Source organism: Miscanthus floridulus, chromosome 2 (assembly GCF_019320115.1).
Source record: "Miscanthus floridulus cultivar M001 chromosome 2, ASM1932011v1, whole genome shotgun sequence".
In the NCBI taxonomy this organism is placed as follows: Eukaryota; Viridiplantae; Streptophyta; class Magnoliopsida; order Poales; family Poaceae; genus Miscanthus; species Miscanthus floridulus.
Genome location: NC_089581.1, coordinates 144,827,938 through 144,851,517, shown reverse-complemented (window position 1 = coordinate 144,851,517; position 23,580 = coordinate 144,827,938). Strand labels below are relative to the sequence as shown.

Sequence of the window (23,580 nt, the reverse complement as noted above, 5' to 3'; positions counted from 1 at the left end):
ATGCAACGGCGAATGAAAAGAGAGTGGAGGTGGGAGGGAGTGGGTACGACAGCAGTTGTTGGCCGTGAGCTTGGGCACGTTAGCGTGGTCCTTGGCAAATGGCAAGGTATACTGCGTATTAAAAATTTCATAGATAAATTTAGTAGTACAATTAATCAAAAATAACTGTCTTTGGATAATAGCAAGGGATGAAAAAGGAAATGTGCTAGTGGCTTCGGCATGAGTTCAATTTTACTGTTTTGACGCAGAAGGGACTGAATTGCTTGCGTATAGAGACGTCTCCTTCTAGCTATGCAATGGATCTCACCCAAATCACCGTGAAAACTGATACTTTCAGCCAGAGTTGTTGGAATGCTATCCTTATTCACAGGAACAATGAATCTTTCACCTTTAGACATGATAATTGAAGCTAGATCCAACTTTGGGAATTTGATATTCAGAGAAATATTCATAACAACATGTTGGGTAATATGGACGTCCAGGAATGCTGTCATTTTTTATAGGGTTAATTGGATCTGTGCCATTATAATTCTACTGTTTTTGAAACACACAATTTCTATTCGCGAAATTATGCCAGTGCCATTATAACTTTACAGATATTTAAGATACGCCATTATGTACGTTTGAAGACGACTTGGGCCCACTGACAGACGTATGAAGGGCACTGTATATCCGTATGGACAAGAATGCCCCCTTCCTCTTCTCTCTCACAATCACTGACACATGGGGCCCACTCGTCAGCCTTGCAACCCTTCTCTCTGTGTTGTCTTCTTCGTCTCCGGTCACCTGCTGGCAGCGGGGGCGCGACTCCGCCGCCCACACGCTCGCCTGGCTGCAGTGGCATGGTGGCCCACCTGCCCTCGCCCGCGTGCAAGCCCGGCGGCGGCTCGGCTGGACCGACGCGGTAGCCCGCCCGCGCGCTCGCCCGGTAGTGGCGTGATAGGGGCACGACATCTCCTGGCGACCACCAGCAGCTCCACCCTTCTCCCTCCTCTCCTCCCCTCCCCTTCTCCCTCCTGTCCGCGCCCGTATAAGCAGCACGCCGGCGGTGGAGAAGGCAGGCGCGTCGCGGCCCCCGTCGGCCGTCCCTGCCGTTGCGGCCGGAGCCCCCTCCCTCCTCCGACGAGCCGCGCCACCCTCCTCGAGGAGGAGGAGAAGAGGGTGAGCTGCCGATAGATCCGGCCCCCAAGGCGCACCGCCACTGCCACCGACGGAGAAGAAGAGGCGATGCGCCGCCAACAGGGCCAGCCACGGACCGGAGCCGCAGGCGGGGAAGAGGAGACCACGCATGGCAAAGGGGCTACGGCGGCGAGTAGCGCACAGCGCAGTGAGAGAGGAGCAGGGGCCCCAGCAGCGGAGGCGTAGCGAGCCGGGTACTGGCTCCTCCCGGTGACCATACCTTCGGCGGTGTAGGTGACCGTGCTGGGGGCTGCCGCTCCGGGGGGCCACCCACGGCGGCGCGCCGCATGCGCAGGGGCCCGACGCGCCCGGGCCACCCGTGCTAGGGTTGCCGCTCCGAGGTCCGGCAACGTTGAGGGCTTCCCTTGCTGCGCCGGTGCGCCACCCGAGCGGGGCCGTGCCTGCACCGGCGCGCCTCCCGCGTGGGTGGCCACGTTGGGAGGGAGGAGAGAGAGAGAGAGAGAGGGAGAGATGCACGCACGGCGTGGGGAGGGGAGGCGGGGGGATAGCGGCTGAGGGCCCGCGGTTGCCAGCACCGGCGGGGGGCCGACCGCGCCGGAGGGCGGCGATCGCGGGGGCCCGGCTGCTGCGCCGCCAGATCGGGAGGCAGAAGAGAGTGAGGGAGGAAGAGGAAGGGGTATTTTGGTTTATACGAAAATACAAAACTGTCCATACACCTGCACATGGGCCCGAAGACGCGGCATACGTATATAATGACATGTTTCAGCTTTCGCAAGAATTATAATGGCACTGGCATAGTTCGTGAATAGTAATGGTGTGTTTCAAAAACAGCAGAATTATAATGTCACATATCCAATTAACCCAAAAAAACTTTTTTTATAATGCTCAGGTTGACATCAATGTTTGGAAGAGGCACTTCAATGAAGAACTTGGTCAAGTTTGTACTTAGGCCAAGCCAAGTAGACAGGCACCCCTAATTTCTTAGAGAGATAGCTTCATTGTATAGTGTCACCTTCCTTTTATTTTGGGCTTGAAAGCCTTGTATTTCTGAAACTTTGTAAATATTATTGTTTCATTTAATGGAAAAACAAAAAAGAACATAGGTAGGGGACTCTTCTGCTGATTCGGTAAAAAAAAACCGTGAAAACTGATTGTTATATTTTGTTAGGCTTTGAATTTGGGGACTGATAAAAGATCCTGCCTAGTCCTACAAGTAAAGGAATCAAGAGCACTCGCGGATGAGATTTAGGGGGTTTGTTTACATAAAGAAATCAGAATAGGGGTTGCTCATTTTCTAGCAAAGCATGCTTATAAAGTTTTGTCGTCTGACTTTGCTCCAAATTTAGTGGTAAGCGATGTAACTCTTCCTGATTAGTAGAGCTCAGCTTTTCTTGAAAATGAAAAAAGAAAAAAACGGTGGCGCTGATCACATCCAAGAAGCCCTGCACGAAAGCAGATGACCTGTACGCGTGTGATGATGAGGGCGTGCAGCAAGCGATCACGGGAAAGAGACAAGCTAGCTAGCGTCGCTTTGGTATGATCGATGCGACGACGACCTAGATGTATAGTAGGCTGTAGGCTACGAACCAGGCTATATCGTCTTTCTATCTCTGGCGCAAGGATTCGACTCGACTCGTCCCGGCCCGTCGTCCGGTACGGTCTATAGATAAGCAAGGCGCCAAGCTAAGTGCAACTCTAACAGATCTAGTAAAAATAGTTGGCTAAACTTATGATTTAGCCCATCTTTAAAATAGAAACCCTAGCTAAAAAACAGAAAACTCTAACAGCCTTTTCAATAGGATGAGGCGAACGAATGGCTAGCGACAAATACAAGCTATATCTAGCATACGAGAATTTTGGGATATATGACTTGCTATTTTAAAAAGCTAGATACAATAGCTGTTGGACTTTCTTTTTTTTTCTTTAAAATAGTCAAATATACATTACAGATGTCTGCTGTTGTAGTTGCTCTAAGACCTGTCCGCACGTTATCAACCCATGCATGCAATGCAAGGATGCTAGCCTTCGTTTGCCATAGCGCGGCAGATTCTGGCGGCAGGGACTGGTAGCGAGAGTTTTGAAGCTTTTACTCTTGTTGTACATGTATACTCGTGGCTACCTTATTTTTCTCACCAACACAAATTTGTTGTGGCAGCCAAATCTGTGGCGTGGCACGTAGAGGCCGGAACCAAACAGCCTCTAAGGAAGTACCTGTGATTTTTAGTACTGGGACTTTCCTAAACGGGTCCGTGGCACGCTGCCCCGTGACGCGAGCGACAACACCTAACCATGCATGCGGCTAGCGACGACACACGACGTTGATTTCGTACGGACGACGCGCGGACGTGTGCTTAACAGCAAGGCTAGTAATACAGTTAGCTGCTGGTTATAAAGTTTCTTCGTACTATTTTCTCAGTCGATTTATATATTAGTTATCTTTTCACTATTAATACATGGTTCACTTATCTTTTTCACAAAGTTTTTTTGTGCCTAAGTCGACCGTAAGGTTAAAGTCCGCTTCTCTTCTCTCTCCTCTTTTCTCCACTTCAGCATTTAGCCAGCTTACCGCATACTTATATTATACTTGTTCTAAGACGACGCTGCTGACGTACGTACGAGCTGCATCGCCGTCGCGTCGACTTCCATCAATGGCGCGGTCGACGATCATGGTCGCTAATCTTCGGCGGCCACCGCTGTCGTCCCGACCTAGCTCTCTCTCTAGCTAGCTAGAGGCGGGCACACGATGCGGCCCGTCTACTTGTGCAGTTGTGCGTGGAGGCGCGTCCACGATGGCGATGTAAACAGCATCATCCGCATAGAAGGGCACATCGCCATGGGCCATATATGGCCTTGTAGCTAGCTTATAGTTAGCGAAAAGATCGATCGATAATATATAGTATGAATTATAATCACGAATAGGATCGATCCAGCTGACCCGTATACTTGATCATCTGCATTTAAATTAATTTGCCCATTCCATCAAATGAATTATGCAATACTATATGTTTAATAAGAATGATTAGTAAACACCAAAAATATCTGTACGGGAAAGCGTATTACTTTCTCCGTCCCCAAATAAATCAATTCATAGAATCCGTACTCGTCGGACTTTACGATAAAGAGTAACAACATTTATGACATAAAATGAGTACATCTAATGATACTAGATTGATATCATAAATCTTGATATTTTTTTTCAAGAAATTTGGTCAAAATTTAAAAAGTTTAACTTAAGATAACTTTAGAAATCTGTTTATTCAGGGACCGAGAGGAAGTATTATGTACTACGTACATACTGGAATTAATTAGTGTACCTCATCTTTTCTTTTCGCCCAACTACATGGGCCTAGCTTAATTAGGAACCACTAATGTCTAATGCATGCTCTGGCGCTTGCGCGCGCGCCGCCCGTTCGGCGTCCGCCCGCCCGGTCTGTTTGTTATGCATGGGGCATATCCACACGGCCCAGTTGCACGCTGCACGCGGGCCCCGGAGGGGATGGCGCGCGGCTGCAGCCTTCTGGGCATCTGGCAGCTAGAAGCAGCAGCAAGCTGGTGCGACGTGCGCGTCCGCCGTGGGGTCGTCGCCGCCGGCGTTTGTAAGAACCGCAAACTCCATGGGACGTACGCGACAGAGCTAGCACGACCGGCCCGTGCGGCACGCATGCAATGGAGGATGCATGCATGCTTCAATTGCTTAATTACGGGGGTTCCAGCTCTGCTTAGAATATATCTGAATAATTACCTTGCCATGCATCTAGTCGGAGAGAGAGGAGCTGGCTAGCAGCTACGTACGTCGATCTCGCTCGTCCTACACGCTACTACTACTACTACTACGTCGCACACAGCATGCATTGCAGGCAAGCAGCGTCAGAGAGGAGACTTGGCCATGTGAGGGGTGGTTGCACTGTACCCGGCCGGGACGGCGACCGGACGGCCCCACGCGCACGACCTACCGCTCCCGGCCAGTCTAGGGTACGTACTTTCGCCGACGCACAAAAGGAGATAACCTAACGACTCTAGCTCCTGCTCCGATCCGGCTGGTCCGGTCTTCGTACGGCGAGCTAGCTACCTGCAGCCACACACGGCTAACTATAGCAATGTACGTACTAGAACGCAGGTATGGATATCGGCCAACGGCCGGTCTTGTTATTATATTAGTATATTATTACTATATATACTTTCTTCTTCTATAACGGTCAAGCAACCGTAACTGCTATATGATCATGACCAATGCAAAGCTACTTTGCCGAAGATGGTCCCCGTCGTCAGATTGCGCATTGCCGAAGATGGCCAAATCAACGATCCATATGTGTGTACACGTGTAGCTGCTGGGATATATGACATACATATAGCGAGTGTTTTGGTTATCATAGCTTAAGGGACACACAGAACACGAAAAGAAGGTGCTTAGTGAGGTTGCATGAGCAGATGAAAAAAAACCGGGATGCTATTTGGTTATCTGCATAAGCAGATACAACCTCTATCTAGCCTGTAAGACTGACATGTGGGTCCACTAAACCACCATCCTTATCCTGCATTCGACGAGCCAGACCCGAGAGTGAAGCTCAATTTGGGTGTATCCTGCATCCCACCTATGCAATTGCATTTGCACGTGCAAGCAATCTAGAACATGCAACCAACCAGATGCACTGTTTAGACAACATTATATACAGCTCCACTCATACATATAGAGCAACTAAACATATATATATATAGGGGCATATTTGGGACTGCTCCGCTCTACATTTTTTTAACTTCGTTATTATACTTTCTAGCTAAACAGACTCTGTTAAAAAAGAAGAAGATAGAATTATGAGAGCACCTAATTAAAAGGGGTGCTCCAGAAACTATTTTTGTAGAGCCATACTATTTTTGTAGAGCTGTTCCACGGTGGAGACCGTGGAGCAGTCTCAAATAGACAGACCCATAATCTAGCTCCACCGATCGAATCATCAAACCGTTTGAACGCCAAAGGAACAGCACGCAGGCAATGCATGCAACTTTGCCTAGCAGGTCGTCGATCGACACATGCGATGCGAGGAGGCCATGCATGTCTCGCGCGCGCTCCCGTTAATCATGTGAAGGTACGGTTTGCTGCATGGCGTCGGTCGTCGTTCGCGTTCCTTGGGTTGGGTCCAGTGGTACACACCGAACCTTTTCGCCTACCTCCCTTTAGGACACGTGAACCAGCTACGAAAAGGAGTAGTAAGCGTTGGGTGCGCTCATAACTACTACTAGGACAAGCTACGGCCTAAAGTACGTTACAAAGTACAGAGTTTTATTGCGTGCCAATCCGTGTACGTATACGCACAACTTGCACTGTAGCATAAATGTACTATTATTGACGTGCAAAAACTTGTAATTGGATTGATTATTGAGATTGCAGTAGTCTCCCCCTCCTTCGCATGACGCCCATGACAAATTGACAATGGTGGTTGTTGTGCTTTCAAGCCTGATCAATAATGTGTGCGCAGATGCTGCAGCACCTAACATGCACTTGTATATGTACGTGCATGCACATGCATGCATGCACGTTGTTTTGCTTGCTGCCAGCGCGGATCACCCATTTGGAGAGGCTTAAGGGACCCCCTTCCAACATTATTAATCATCCCACAATAATTCATGCAAGGGTAACTAAATATCGACTTACTTAAACGCAAGCTAGCTAGCTATATCCTCTTTGCCAACTAGAGCATGTCTAAGAGTCTTTCTAAAACTCACTATCTAAATCATCATTTGGAAAGCCATCTCCATAAAAATTGTTTTCCATATCTTTTTCTCTCATGCACATTCTAGAGAGCCATTTTCGCTCTATCTTTAGCTAGCAAGAAATCCGAAAAATAAGATGACTATATTTGGATAACCATTAAAGAAACCGTTAGAGAGTATTCTTCCACCAAAGTCTCTATTCCTAATAATTAGGAATGATATAGAGAGTTCCTTGGAGATGCTCTAATACCATCGCAAACAGTACCACCATTTGTCTTAAATTATAGGTCGTTTTGACTTTTTAGGTATAGAGTTGCTATGCATATGGATATATGATATGTCTTGATATATATAAATTTGTGTATCTAAAAAATCCCAAACGAGGGAGTATCACTTGATTTAGGACAAAAAATAATAATTCATCGATGTCTTCACATCGGATTTATTTATATATCCCAAGAGCTAGATATATTATTAGTTTACAAAATCAATTGATTTGGAGGGAAATGATAGGTGTCTTCGAAATACATAATAATATAATAAATAATAATAATAAAAATAATATAATAATAATAATAATAATATAATAATAATAATAATAAATACATGTGCTATTCTAGAATACTATTCTATACACCAAACTATTATACTAAACAAAATTCAGTAGTTGCGTTTCAGTATTATTCAGTATTTCATGGTACTGTGCGTAGAACTGACTGATATTTAAACATGGTTCATAGTACTTGGTATTTTTTTGTTCAGTACTTGATATATACCTTTTAATCAATAGCACTACCGGAATAATAATAATAATAATATAATAAATAAGTAATAATAATAATAATAATAATAATAATAATAATAATAAGAATAATAATAATAATAATAATAATAATAATTATTATGATTATTATTATTATCATCATCATCATCATCATCATCATCATCATCATCATCATCATTATATATTAATACTCCTCGTATATATACCATTTAATCTTTATCTTGTTATATGTGAGATTTGTTATCAATTATTACAATATGTATGATTTTTAATTCCTCATGCATTCATCGTTTTTCCCCTTTGTATTTCACCACGTGTGTGTGTGAGAGAGCGCGCGCGCTTACTAGCACAAATCCTTACAACTACAAAATCAAATGCTGACTACTCATCATAACTAGATTGTAGTAGAGCGTACGTCTAATCAATCTGAGCTCTGTAGCAAGATTCTTTATCGCTACATTGAGTTCTTCACTGGTTCCTGTTTGCAACAGGAGTTTTTTTTTTATATCATTTTGCAACAGGAGTTCTGTAGGCTGTAGGGAAGCTCATACTTAAATCATCAACCGTCCACCAATTTCCATCTAAGGAAAACAAAGACTGCCCGTGGAATAAACAATATTGCGATCTATATATATTAACTTATCAGGAAAGAAATTAATTAAATGTCGTCTACCACGGCGTGGATCGTGGAGGACATCATTTTTTATTATTATAAGACGAGCGTGTGTGTATAAAAAACGCAGGAAAATGGATCAATGGTTTTGGAAAAGGAACCGAGAGCACGAATACTGATGCCACTGCTCGTATATATACATTGCCATGCTAACAATATCGTCGTACTATTTGTGTAGGGTATTACCACGTATATGTTACGTAGGTACGAAGCCTGCGCACTACATTAAGGGAGTGTTTGGTTCCTCTCCTTAACTTTAGTCGTTATCCTATCGGATGTTTGGACACATACATGAAGTAGTAATGTAGACTAATTACAAAAACTAAATGCATAGATGAGACTGTTTTGCGAGACGAATTTTTTAAGCCTAATTAGTCCATGATTTGACAATATGGTGCTATAGTAACATATACTAATGATGAATTAATTAGGTTTAATAAATTCGTCTCGTGGATTACTGTTGGATTCTATAATTTATTTTTTTATTAGTATTCGAATACCCCATGTGATATCCTCATGTAACACCTCCTAAACCCTAGTCACTGAATTCAAACACCCCCTGAGTCATAGTTTGTGGCTTGCAGGTAACGCATACCTCACGATCGACCGAAAGGAGCTTTGCTTTTTGCTTGTGAGTGTAAGCTGCTACGACATAAGCATGCAACAGTTAAACAACTCATGCATACGTACGGCCGGGCATGCATATATGCATCTCCATCGGAAAGGACGTCACCGAGATGCACGCTACAGCTACCAAAACGACCCGTAGAAAACGAAATCTAGAGGCGGTTTTTGAAACTGATACTACACTAGTACAAAACATACAACTAAATATTACCTGCTTACACTTTCCCTTCTCTCGGGGCGGAGCTACGTGGAGAGTAGGGTTGGGCGCACCCATGCTAAAGCCAAAATAATATTATGATCAAAATTTCACCATATGCCTACACCCATAAAACAATCACACCCCATTTGAATTCGTTCTAGCTCCATCTTTGGCTCTTCTGCATTGTTACTCACTCATGGCAAAAGGTTATGGTCCATGAACGAGGGTAGCAAGACCAGAGGAGGGCTCATAAAGGTCGTTTGGTATTTTCTATAGCCCCCCCGCGTGCTTAGGTTGTTTACAAATGTAAAGTCAGCCAAGTTGTTGTGGTGGCATGGCGAGATGGATTCACCATAATTTAAAATGCCTTCCTCAAGATCCAATCGAAAAGTGCTCTCTAATATGGAGAAATAACTAGCATGATAATCAAACAATCTAGCCATCAAAAACAATTGTAAAGCTATAAATTCAAATGAGTGGATGCTTGTTACTAACCTTAAAGCAAAAAGATCATGCCCATGCTTGAAAATCCATGACCTTCATTGAGCAATTTTGTGAATGCAACAATGCAGGGAGAGGTGGGGAAAGGCGCCTCTTGGCTAAGTTTGCTCGAGATGGGAGGGACGAGGGAGGACGACATCGACTTTTCTACTGTGCTGCTATCACTACCCGCCAAAAGCCAGTAGTGATAGCACAACCGCACTGCCGGTTCAAGCTACGAACCAACAGTGCCGGTAGTGATATCGACCTTTACTGTCGGTTTTTTTTTACCCCCAATCATTTTCTGATTTTCAAGATAAAAACCGGCAGTGAAGACTTATCACTGCTGGTTCCAAAGAAACCGGTAGTGATGGGACAACGAAGGTCGATTATGTTAGTAGTGGTATTTTCAAGGGTGGTTCGATCATTTAAGCCTACTGCACCTAAATTCTCCTATTTCAGGAGTGGTCCACTTAAGTGAAACCCCTGAAAATATTTCTGGGACGATTGTTTTCAGGCAATCTTTCCTTGAAAATGAATTACATTTCTAGGAACAATTTGCTTAAAAGAACCGCATTCGAGAATAAATTTTCAGAACAATTCGTAAGAGACATAGTCTTTTTAGAGACAGTTTGCTAAGTGAACAACCTCTAAACAAATAAATGGTGATTGTAAAAATCATTTGTCTTGTAGTGCTACAACGTACGCAAGCATGAGTGAATCAATCATCACCGGGACACAAACGTTACGTACATACAAGTGCCAAGGTAGAATGACATGAATGGCTACGATGCGATATTTAGATACACACACAACCGCCCACCCACCCACCCACAACACACACACACACCGAGAGAGAGTAGAGAGATAGAGGAGAGAGAGAGAGAGAGAGAGAGAGAGAGAGAGAGAGAGAGAGAGAGAGAGAGTGGATGATCTATATATAATATAGCGAATTGAACGGTATTAATTAATCCACGTGTCTACCTGTGTGTCCAATCTCCAATATAATCGATGTTTTTTGAGGGAACACTCATATTGTATGTTGTATCTATCCTATCTTGATGTCCAGCGATCGAGAAAAGCAAGGACAGTTTGCTTTAGGCTGCCTGTACGTACGCGGGTGGTTGCTTGTATGTAAGGAGAGGTGTTCACACAGCTAGCGATGTGATATCACTACCAACATATGCATGCTCACAGTACGTATTAGCACGCTACGTACACACCCCGGCGCTGCCTTGATCATCCAAGGAACTGATGTGCAGCACTTTCATTTCCATGCCTTCGTGACTGTGACCGTTATTCATGGGATTCATGCTGAAGCACACCTAGGTGATGACTGATGATGATTACCAGGTCGTTAATTAATCCCCTGCAGATTTTTCCAGGGAAAGCAAAGCAAAACAAAGACTTGCGTGCACGTCGTACGTACCTGTATATACAGATGTGAAGTCGTTTTCAGGGGAAAAGAAAGAGACTGATGATGCTACAGCAAAGTGAACGTCGTCGGAAGGAAAACACACAGAACCGTACGCACAGGGCCATGCATGCATGCAAGATGGTATCTTTTTTTAGGTACCTTTAATTTCTCCAGGTGCATGCTAGGTGTTAATGGTTTTGGTGACTGAAACCATATACATGCTCAATAGAACTGACGTTTATGCTAAGATCTCTTAGGGCCTGTTTACATAGGTCCAATGGATACTAAGGACACTACAAGAAATACCCTTATACATGACGGTTTCGAGATGACGTTATAAGAAATTGTCATAGAAAGTCCTTATCTGCGATGGTTTGTATACGAGGTGATAGAACGCTCTAAATTGTGATGGTTTGTAATAAAAAATTAAAAGAAAAGAAAATTTCTAAACCTAATCCACCAGCCTCCCTCCCACAGTCTACACACATCCATCTACTTGCGTCGCATGCCTCCCCTGCGCTGGCGAGCCGCGCGGCGATGGCGGTAGCGCGCCCCTCCCCAACGCGGGAGGGCATAGCGGCCGCGGCGGCGTGCCCTTCCTGGGCGTGGGTAGGCATAGCAGGGGCGGAGACGTGCCCTTCCCCGACGCGGGCATGCAGAGCGACGGCGGGTTCGCGCGCCTCCCCTGCGCGGCCGGACCGCATAGCACCAGTAGCGGTGTGCCCCTACCGCTGTTTGTGATTTTCATTAGGGTTTCGCTGGTAGGGGTTTGATCTGGTGGATGCGTGTGCTTGCAGGTTTTTGAAATTTCTAGGTTTGGAGGAGTCTGGTGTGTGCTAGGCCCTGTCGAGATCTGTCTCCGCGGTTGCTGGTATGTGAATTCCCATCCTACTGTGATTTTTAGAATTTTTTTGATTGCCGATGCCTTTTTGTGCACTGTGTAGTTGGGTCTATTTGTGGTTTTTGTTTGGATTTCTGTGAATGATGGTTTGGGCATATAATTCCTGTGAGTAGGATTGAAATTAGTTTGCTCGTCACCTACCTCCTGTTCTATAATGCAATGCAAGTAACTTTCGGATAGATGCTACAGGTGCCGGTGGAAATGTCAGTACAAGATAGTAGATTCAGTAAGGAATTTCCTCTAGTTATTTCATTGCTTGTTAATCTTTGATCTTTTGTAAAAAGTTGTAGCGTCAACTATAATCCTGATAGCTTGGTTTGTTTTCGATGGTACTACTGCCCTCAGGCTTATTTAAAGACCCATAAATCTTTTTGGCCAGGCAAATTAGTTTATGTTAAATCAATTAACTTGCTTTAGGCTCTTGTAAACTGTTAAGAATACTGATAGCATCTAATGCTACATGTTTTTAGAAGGCGCAACTGCGGGACTTTTGGTTGATCGCTGCAAGGCAACGACGGCTTATGAAACCATCGAGAAGCTAATTAAATTGGCTAAGGTGATGTCTTTAACCCCTTTTGAGTTGTAGAGATTTTGGATGTGGGGATTGCAATTTCCTGTGGTAATTTGGGATCTGTTTGGTGGTTTGTTAGGTGAAAAAGTATATGCAATGATCTATAATTGTCATTGAGTTGTTCTATCACAAACATTCATTCAGTATATATATGTGTCAGCCATGGAACATTGGCTACCATTCAGTATCTAAATTTTTGGCCATGTAAATTTGTTTCATAATTTTAGTCTTCAAGGTTCTGTTTTAGTCTAGATGGACAGACTCTTTTAGTCTTTGTTAGATTCAGCTTGACAAGCACTACATGTAGTTCTTTTTAGTTAACTGAAGCAATTCTATAGTGAACTATGAACGTACAACTCTTGTCATGTTTTTTTTCCCAAATAACATTAGGTAGATGCTCCTCTGTATTGCAGTTTTTTTATCCAGATTACTAAGCCATGTTAATATGTTGGTAAATAAACCATCAACTAGCCGCTGGTCTATTGTGTATTTTTCCCCAAGATAATTAAACATGCTATGAAATACCATCAACTAGATGCTCCTCTGTAATGAAGTTTTTTTAAATGCTCCTCTGTTTGCGTTCAATAACTTGGACATATATGCCTTTTGGTTATTTGATTTGTATGGTTATATGCTGACGTAGCGATAGCACGGGCATTATACTAGTTACTACTTGTGCACTGATTTGCATGGGAAATTTGGTATTGACAAAGCTGCATTCTTTTACATGCTAGTGCTATAAAAAATGGTTTTTATGTTGAATGTAGAAAAATGGTTTTGCCACATCATTGTCAACTCCATAGAATAATCAAAGATTTCTTGTTCAGGTTGGTCACTTGTTGATTTTTCTACCACATGCTAGTACTGCAACCATCGGTTTTATTTGTTAGTACAGAGCTTGACTAGTGCAATCCTAGAACAATCACTTTGATTGTTTCCTGATAAATAGATGGCATTTGTTTTCGAATATTTGCTTAGAACTAACTTATTTCATATTCACATTGATTTTCAGGTAGCTCCAAGAGGTGCTGGGTAGCACATCATATGGACAACAAGCCAATTGAATTTTTAGAGATGAAATCTTAGTTCATATGTTTGTTTATTTTAGACTCCCTAGAGATGAAATCTTAGTTCAAACGTACTTGTTAGTTTGACTGTGAATTGATTGTCCTCAAACTATATATATGACAATAGTGAACATGCCAAGAAATGAAAGAATCAATGTTTGTTTGTATGTTTGGTGTATTATGAGATGTGCTGCATGTTAATGCAGTGATGATTTCATACTAATATGTGATGTTCTTTTTCGTCACTATGGTTTGGATCTGGGCTTGGATCTGGGTTGGGTATAATAAACGGACAACTAATCCATGACGAACTCAAATGTCAATCTACGACAGCTCAATTTGGGTGAACAAATGTATGACACGGGATACATGACGTTTTTTTCCGATCGTCATGGTGAACTATCTGTGACGCATTTTTGCTTGTCTGTGACCAAAGTAAACCGTCATGTATAAGTGTATTTTTTTTTGTAGTGGGAACAAGAGACGGAAGAAGCACGAGCGAGATCAAGAAGAAATGATGTCAAGAGAAGCACTGGATCAAGTTCACAGTGAACAATTAATGGATAATGCAGTGAAGGGAAGAAAGATCCATCAGATCATACACTGATGACGTACCAGTGACTTGCACATAGTACACTAGATAAATTTAAGTGCACATCTAACTAGGTAATTTTAGTTTATCTGGTGTAGTCTCATGTTAGAGCTGTAGGTTAATTCTTTTTGCGATCTAATTCTTCCCAGAGCATCTCGGATAGATTACTAATACCTCATCTTCTAAAAGTCTATATATGCGATCTTCTATTATTGGTAGTGTAGCTTTTTCTTCTCCTCCTCCAACAGATTATCAATACAATAAAAATGGACAGGGGGGAGCTGGTGTGTATCTCCTGCATTTGAGGGAGAGGTGGGTGGATTTTGATTAATAACTTAAAGCTTTTTGGTATTGGGGATAAGCACTAGTACAGAAACAAGCTATACTCCCGGTTGAGAAACCCTTTAGTCCCGGTTTCCCAACCAGGAGCACGAATCCAGGACTAAAGGGCCCCTCCTTAGTCCCGGTTTCTCGTCCGGGACTAAAGGTTATACCAACCGGGGCTAAAGAGGCCTCCCAGCCTGGCCACATGGGCCGGCCCTTTAGTCCCGGTTGGTATTACCAACCGGGACTAAAGGTTTTTTTTTTCTTTTTTTGTTTCTATTTTCAATTGATGATTCGTTTTGGTTTTCGAATAGGTTTTCGAATACGCATTCTACGCTGCTAATAATATACGTATTCTATACGCTGATAATGTTCGAACATTTTGTATAAACTAAAGTATAAAACTAACGTATATATTACATGCATATACATATATTGTACGTTATTTTATGTACATATAATATGTATATGTATATTACAAATAAAGCTTGCATTGTATATTCTATCATATCCTTGGGATAACAAATTCACTCCATCTGGTTTGGCTTCCATATTTCGTTCACGTCATTGTAGAACTCGCCGGCGGGGTTTAAGACCTGGTTATTAAGAAATCCTGCTATGGTCTCTTAAATTGCTTTCAGTTGGTCATGTCGTATAACTTTTTCCTTCAACCATAGAGTCTTCAATAAAAGTTGGAAAAGTATTAATATATATATATATATATATATATATATATACATATATATATATATATATACATATATATATATATATATATATATATATATATATATATATATATATATATATATATATGTGTGTGTGTGTGTGTGTTGGTCACGTGATTACTTATATATATGAGCAATAAAAGAAATTGTGAATATATGAATATATTTATATAACGTACTTTGAGGATCTCTTCAGGAGTTCTTTTTGCGTACGCCATGATGAACTCGCAAACATAGTATCCACAGTAGTTGTTCCCTGTTCTTGCCTCAGAACCCACTTTTATGAGAAAAAAGATCCGGTGAATTGAAAGCATGCATGGTGTTAATTGAGTTATATATATATATATATATATATATATATATATATATATATATATATATATATATATATATATATATATATATATATATATATATATATATATATATATATATAGTACTTATTTTATGTTCGATTATATCCAGTGGCGCTTTGCAATGTTTCATGTGGTGTTCCTATGAAACTTTTCCAAACACTGCGCCCAATGAAATAAAAATTAATTTGGCCTTTAATAATTGTTGCAGTTAAGAGATCGGGGTATATATAGTTGCTAGAGAGACTAAATTACCCTTGGATAATATCTATCATGTCTTGGTACTCCGTTTGCTCTTTTCTTAACGAGTCTAAGATGCTCAACCGACTATTGGCCATATCGATGACCATCAATATCCAGTGATTGCTGCATATGTTTTTATTTAACTAGAGTCAACATATATATATATAGGAGATAGCTTAGCTAGTAAGCAAATAATTGAACAAATGTCCATATGATCGACATTAATTATTTAACACTCACTTGAAGTTGTAGAGGAAGAGTATGTCCTTGTTTTGTTGGTTCACTAAGAACCTCATGAGATTTTTCTCAAGTTCAGCTTTCCATTGAGGGCGGGGGATTAGGGTGTTTGGATACGACATTTGGATCAACGAAACCAACATCATTATTCTTTCTCTTTCTGAGTTCTATCATCTCATATCTGCATATATAAAAATATAGTGTGAGGATATATAATTTATATATATACATGTAGCTTTATATATATACACTTTAATAGTAGAAAATAATCACACTTATAGACAATAGCAGCTAATGAGAGTTTTATCGAGAGAGTCCAGGTGGCATAGTTGGTGTAATTCTAAAAACTCGACATATATAACGTCATCGCCATGGAAGTAATGTTGGTTTCTAACTCTGACAGAAACAAAGGTCTCTCCCCGTTCACACGCCGCCATGTACCACTTGTTTAGCAGGTACATTTACGTACCTAGTTCACCTAAGGCCTCAGGGTTGTATAGACTCTTTCCATGTTCAAATTTCTTCCAAGGATGCACTTTCGGAGCAGATGATCCTTCAGCGAGCACTTGGGCAATGTCCAAACCGGCATCATGTGAAGGTGGTGTTGCGGAAATATGGGTACCATCTAGTGCACCAATGCAATCTTTAAAAAATGGCATCATTCTTCTATCATTAGAAATCCTAGGGTGTGTTGTAGAGAAGTTAGGATCTATTGGCCTTATGTAGTCCTCACACATTGCCACCATACAGTGTAATACGTCTTCACACATTGCCACCATACAGTGTAATACGTCTTCAAATTTTCTACTAATTGTCTCTCCAGAATGGTTGAAGACATACTGTGTAGCACCATTGGACCATCCATGGCCACATGCCATAAGAAACATAGCAAGTGCTTCAATAGAGTTCATATGAATGGATGATTTCAGACCATAAGTACTCACCAACAATTCATACAAGCTGTAAAATACTGCAGTCTGCATTCTGAACATCTTATGACTCCCATTTGAAGTTTGCAAAATTTCCAGTACCTTAGCATATCCAGTCTGTCCAGCTATTCTTGGCTCATTCTTATGAAGGTATGTCAAATAATACTTGTTGAGAAGAAGTGCAGTACAGAAAACATTGTTTTGAGCAGACTACAACACTCTCAAAGCCTTTATTTTGCAGTCATCATCATCCTCATCACTCCCACTGTCATCCATATCATTATCTGCAGTTTTAGATCTGTTTACCACACAAACACACTTCAATAAGTACTAATAAATAGAGAGAGGACCACAATTTTTATTATAATAACAACAGCAAATAAATGGTCTCATACACACAGCCAAATAAATGGTCTCATACAACACAACCAAATAAAATATGTCTCAAACAAGAACAATAAATTAAAGTCTCACATAAAGGATACAAGGTTGGGGCTAAACAAGATCTACTTATTAGACACATCATTTCTAGTCATCCACTCATGCTTTTTCGGCAACCAATCAAATCTTTCCTCTGGAGTGTCTAATGTCATACATCTCCCGTTCAGCCTTCTTGGTGAAGACTACAGTGGCAATAAAATGCTCATTTGAACCTGGCTTAGCACCGCAACCCTTCACTAATGCCATGACCTCCTGGATGGTTGAACCAGATTTGTCCTCTCCCCTAGCAATAGACTCACAAGATGCGGTTGTTCTTTCATTCATCTCAACAAGTTTGCCCATTTGTTCCTGAAACCACTGGCCGCCACTAGTCTTTGTTTTCTTCCCCTTTGCATTACCTTGAGATTTACCTCTTTTGGGTCTGGCACTTGGTGTTACTTCATCAGGGTCACTATCATCTTCATTCTCGCCCTCATCTTCATCATCATCATCCAAAGGTATAGCCTGTGATGGTGCTACACCGCTAGAGGGACCCTAATGGTCGTCACTTGTGTTACGAAGGTCTTCAAACATTATGCTCAGGTTGTCCTCATTTTGAAGGCCTTTATATCGAAAACGTCCTGATCCCTTGACAGCCTGCAATGGAAACACCACAAATATACTGGTTTCAATTACAATGGAAACACAAAATATAGAGGTTTCAAAATATACAGCCTGCAATGGAAGTACATGCAAATTTATTTAAACTTACATTTGCCATCTTCTTCCACCATTCTTCAGGCATGTCAATATTCTTGCCACTTTCATCACATCCAATACCGGTCTGCCTATCAACCAATTGCTTCCAAATACCATACTCAACTTTCAACTTGTCCCATTTATTTTTAAACTGCTTTCTTGTGTACAGAATTTCTGTCCTCTGTTTGAACTTTTGGATCACATTTGTGAAACCAGCTTTGTTCAAATGAGTACTTGAACGATTTTCAATCTCCACTTGTTCGGCAAAAGCTCACAAACTATCCTAACATTTTCATCCGTCCAGTCAGCCATGCTGAGCAAAGAACTTATAAGGTTAGCAAAGAACTATCCAATCAAAATAGGACAGTACATGCACGGGAATGCATGACAATAATATATTTTCTTCCATCATAGCATGATAATCCAGCATCACAAATCCTAACAGATCATTTTTATGCATATCACAGGACAATTCATTGCATAAACAAAATCACAGAACAATTCATTGCATGAACAAAATCATAGTTATGCAACTGAAGCATATCTCACCTAGCCTCAGTGTCGACAGCAAGAGTGCTTGTTTGAACCGGCGGCCTTGTTCTCCTCCCAGTGCGCCCACCTCCCATGCGGCGAGTTGACGGCGTGGTCTGCACTGGGGCCGGAGCACTTTTCTCTTCGGCATGGGTGGCACCAATCTCCCTAGACGACAGCCAATCCGAGCCTAGTGCGGCGGACGCCGTGCCATTGAACCAGTCCGGGAACCCATCGCCCAGGCTGCCCGACATGGAGGCGTTCCCGGCAGCGGCCAGGCTGGTGGCGGCGCCTGCTGGTCCGCCAGGCCACGACGCGGCCGTCGCGCCAGCTGGAGGAGCGCCGGAGCAGTTGAAGACGCCGGTGGCGGCGCTTTCCGATCCGCCGGTCCGGGCCGCGGCCATCCTCGCGCCGGCTGCTGGAGCACCAGGGCCGCCAGATCCACTTGTGTGCGTGCTCCGCCCGCCGGCCGCCGGACGCCGCAGCTGGTTCATCGGAACCCTAGCGCATGGTCGCGACCTCTCTCGCGGTCGCCTCCTCTCTCGCAGTCACGCTGAGCGCGTCGTGTGGTGTCTGCGTACGGAGGAAAAGAGGGGAAGGGATAATGCCGTGGCCTCCATGTCTTTTCACTCGCGGATGGACGAGGAGCCAGGAGAAGCTCGGTTTTGGGGCTCCGTCCGCGCAGCACAAAAAATGCTCCGGCTCCCTTGCGGCTTCGGCAGCGGAGCTGGTTTACTCTGGGTGTTTGGCAGGGCTTCGGCAGGAGCCGGAGCCGGAGCCGCTCGCGGAGCCCTGCCAAATGGCCCCTAAGTCATCCAACTATTTAAAATAGAATAACTTTCTTACAAAATGTTATTTTTAATTTCATTTGCACCATTGTGTTTCTTATGATGAGATCTACAAAAGTAGACCCATGATGCATATGTTTTGGAACAATTTTTATATAGTGGCAACTTATATTATATATAGTAGCTACTTATGTATTAAGTGGTAACAATTTATGTTGATATTTCAGCTACACATGGTCATTCACTTATGCTGATTAGGAGCGCTACGCTACACATACCAATGAGATCTACAGTAGGCATACTGATTAGCGGTGATTAGCACCACAATTCTAATTGTGTCCGGCTCAATATTTTCTGCTTAGTTGCTACTTAGTTCTTTTGTCGGTGGTTTAGTTTTATAAGTTGTTTTTTTGTTTATTTTTATTGTCAGTTTCAATTAAATTAGTTATTTTTTTTCTCGATTGGACATTGTGCCCGTTTTTCATTAAGAGGGGGAAACCAGAATTAGTACAAAGTGACCTTCGACGGTGGCGAGAGGCCATTGACTGAAGCCACGCGACCTAGCTTCATTTTAATGAGCTATGAGATTCAGTCTTTTTAGTTTCAGTTTTATGAGTTCTAAGATTCAGTCTTTTACTTTCTGTTTTTTTTTGTACATTTTTATTTTCAGTCAAAATGTTTTTTTAGTTTCATTTCAATTAATTAACTATGTGATTCAGTTTTTTAGTATCAGTTTAATGAGCTATGAGATCCTATCTTTTAGTTTTAGTTTTTTGTTTATTTTTATTTTCAATAGAAATATTTAATTTTTTTTAGTTTCAGTTTTCAGTCACCTTTTTAGGTTTGAATGCATTCCTAAATCCTACATATTAGTTGTATAATAACTTATCATCTAAGTTGGCATCTTATGTAATGCTTGTTCTAATAACTTGCCCTTTAGGGTGTAGCTTGTCTTATTTTGGGTTGTTACTCTTGTCTTTTTACTAAAGGCCCCTCCAACTATCAGCTAGTAATGTTTCTCGGCTTACATAATGGGTTTATAATAACTTACCCCTCTAGATGGTAGCTTATGCAATGCTTGTCTAATAATTTGCCCCCTGTTTGCAGCTTGTCTTGTTTTGTATTGCTACCCTTATTTTTTAATAAATGCTCCCAGTTGGCAGCAAGTAATGTTTTCCTCGCTTTTTGTAATGTGTTGTATAATAACTGCCCCCCTAACTGACAGCTTATGCATTGTTTATTTTAATTATTTGCCCCTTCCGGTTGCAGCTTGTTTTGTTTTGCTCCGTTATTCTTTTTAGGGGTTGGTACCTTCATGTAAATGCTATATAACAAATTTATTATATTCGTATGGTAACAATCGATGTGCATACCATATAAAACTTTAGTATATTTTGGAGTAGCAAGTTTAGTATTTCATGGTAGCAATTTCTTTCATAAATCTCTTTGCACATTTTACATATAAATTGCTACTAAAATAAAAAATGTCGAAGCATAGGCAAGTGCAAACGGAATTGAAAATGGATACATCATTCAAAAGTCATAACAATTTAAATAAAATGGTTTTTTTTCATGCTTACGTCATCATGCATGCAACGGCGAATGAAAAGAGAGTGGAGGTGGGAGGGAGTGGGTACGACAGCAGTTGTTGGCCGTGAGCTTGGGCACGTTAGCGTGGTCCTTGGCAAATGGCAAGGTATACTGCGTATTAAAAATTTCATAGATAAATTTAGTAGTACAATTAATCAAAAATAACTGTCTTTGGATAATAGCAAGGGATGAAAAAGGAAATGTGCTAGTGGCTTCGGCATGAGTTCAATTTTACTGTTTTGACGCAGAAGGGACTGAATTGCTTGCGTATAGAGACGTCTCCTTCTAGCTATGCAATGGATCTCACCCAAATCACCGTGAAAACTGATACTTTCAGCCAGAGTTGTTGGAATGCTATCCTTATTCACAGGAACATGAATCTTTCACCTTTAGACATGATAATTGAAGCTAGATCCAACTTTGGGAATTTGATATTCAGAGAAATATTCATAACAACATGTTGGGTAATATGGACGTCCAGGAATGCTGTCATTTTTTATAGGGTTAATTGGATCTGTGCCATTATAATTCTACTGTTTTTGAAACACACAATTTCTATTCGCGAAATTATGCCAGTGCCATTATAACTTTACAGATATTTAAGATACGCCATTATGTACGTTTGAAGACGACTTGGGCCCACTGACAGACGTATGAAGGGCACTGTATATCCGTATGGACAAGAATGCCCCCTTCCTCTTCTCTCTCACAATCACTGACACATGGGGCCCACTCGTCAGCCTTGCAACCCTTCTCTCTGTGTTGTCTTCTTCGTCTCCAGTCACCTGCTGGCAGCGGGGGCGCGACTCCGCCGCCCACACGCTCGCCTGGCTGCAGTGCAGCAGCGGCATGGTGGCCCACCTGCGCCCTCGCCCGCGTGCAAGCCCGGCGGCGGCTCGGTTGGACCGACGCGGTAGCCCGCCCGCGCGCTCACCCGGTAGTGGCGTGATAGGGGCACGACATCTCCTGGCGACCACCAGCAGCTCCACCCTTCTCCCTCCTCTCCTCCCCTCCCCTTCTCCCTCCTGTCCGTGCCCGTATAAGCAGCACGCCGGCGGTGGAGAAGGCAGGCGCGTCGCGGGCCCCCGTCGGCCGTCCCTGCCGTTGCGGCCGGAGCCCCCTCCCTCCTCCGACGAGCCGCGCCACCCTCCTCGAGGAGGAGGAGAAGAGGGTGAGCTGCCGGTAGATCCGGCCCCCAAGGCGCACCGCCACTGCCACCGACGGAGAAGAAGAGGCGATGCGCCGCCAACAGGGCCAGCCACGGACCGGAGCCGCAGGCGGGGAAGAGGAGACCACGCATGGCAAAGGGGCTACGGCGGCGAGTAGCGCACACATCGCAGTGAGAGAGGAGCAGGGGCCCCAGCAGCGGAGGCGTAGCGAGCCGGGTACTGGCTCCTCCCGGTGACCATACCTTCGGCGGTGTAGGTGACCGTGCTGGGGGCTGCCGCTCCGGGGGGCCACCCACGGCGGCGCGCCGCATGCGCAGGGGCCCGACGCGCCCGGGCCACCCGTGCTAGGGTTGCCGCTCCGAGGTCCGGCAACGTTGAGGGCTTCCCTTGCTGCGCCGGTGCGCCACCCGAGCGGGGCCGTGCCTGCACCGGCGCGCCTCCCGCGTGGGTGGCCACGTTGGGAGGGAGGAGAGAGAGAGAGAGAGAGAGGGGGAGAGATGCACGCACGGCGTGGGGAGGGGAGGCGGGGATAGCGGCTGAGGGCCCGCGGTTGCCAGCACCGGCGGGGGGGCCGACCGCGCCGGAGGGCGGCGATCGCGGGGGCCCGGCTGCTGCGCCGCCAGATCGGGAGGCAGAAGAGAGTGAGGGAGGAAGAGGAAGGGGTATTTTGGTTTATACGAAAATACAAAAACTGTCCATACACCTGCACATGGGCCCGAAGACGCGGCATACGTATATAATGACATGTTTCAGCTTTCGCAAGAATTATAATGGCACTGGCATAGTTCGTGAATAGTAATGGTGTGTTTCAAAAACAGCAGAATTATAATGTCACATATCCAATTAACCCAAAAAAACTTTTTTATAATGCTCAGGTTGACATCAATGTTTGGAAGAGGCACTTCAATGAAGAACTTGGTCAAGTTTGTACTTAGGCCAAGCCAAGTAGACAGGCACCCCTAATTTCTTAGAGAGATAGCTTCATTGTATAGTGTCACCTTCCTTTTATTTTTGGGCTTGAAAGCCTTGTATTTCTGAAACTTTGTAAATATTATTGTTTCATTTAATGGAAAAACAAAAAAGAACATAGGTAGGGGACTCTTCTGCTGATTCGGTAAAAAAAAAACCGTGAAAACTGATTGTTATATTTTGTTAGGCTTTGAATTTGGGGACTGATAAAAGATCCTGCCTAGTCCTACAAGTAAAGGAATCAAGAGCACTCGCGGATGAGATTTAGGGGGTTTGTTTACATAAAGAAATCAGAATAGGGGTTGCTCATTTTCTAGCAAAGCATGCTTATAAAGTTTTGTCGTCTGACTTTGCTCCAAATTTAGTGGTAAGCGATGTAA

At 43.2% G+C, this 23,580-nt stretch overlaps 1 protein-coding gene across 1 annotated transcript; it reads right to left on the bottom strand.

Annotated features, from left to right (window-relative positions):
* Positions 1 to 17,184: 17,184 nt before the first annotated feature.
* Positions 17,185 to 19,178, bottom strand: LOC136537210 (uncharacterized). The gene is made up of 5 exons (XM_066529257.1): positions 18,703 to 19,178; positions 18,167 to 18,242; positions 17,973 to 18,051; positions 17,570 to 17,891; positions 17,185 to 17,272 (listed from the first exon to the last, which is right to left on the bottom strand). The coding sequence occupies exons 1-5, from the start codon at positions 19,176 to 19,178 to the stop codon at positions 17,185 to 17,187; spliced, it is 1,041 nt and encodes a 346-aa protein (XP_066385354.1).
* Between the last annotated feature and the right edge of the window lie 4,402 nt (positions 19,179 to 23,580).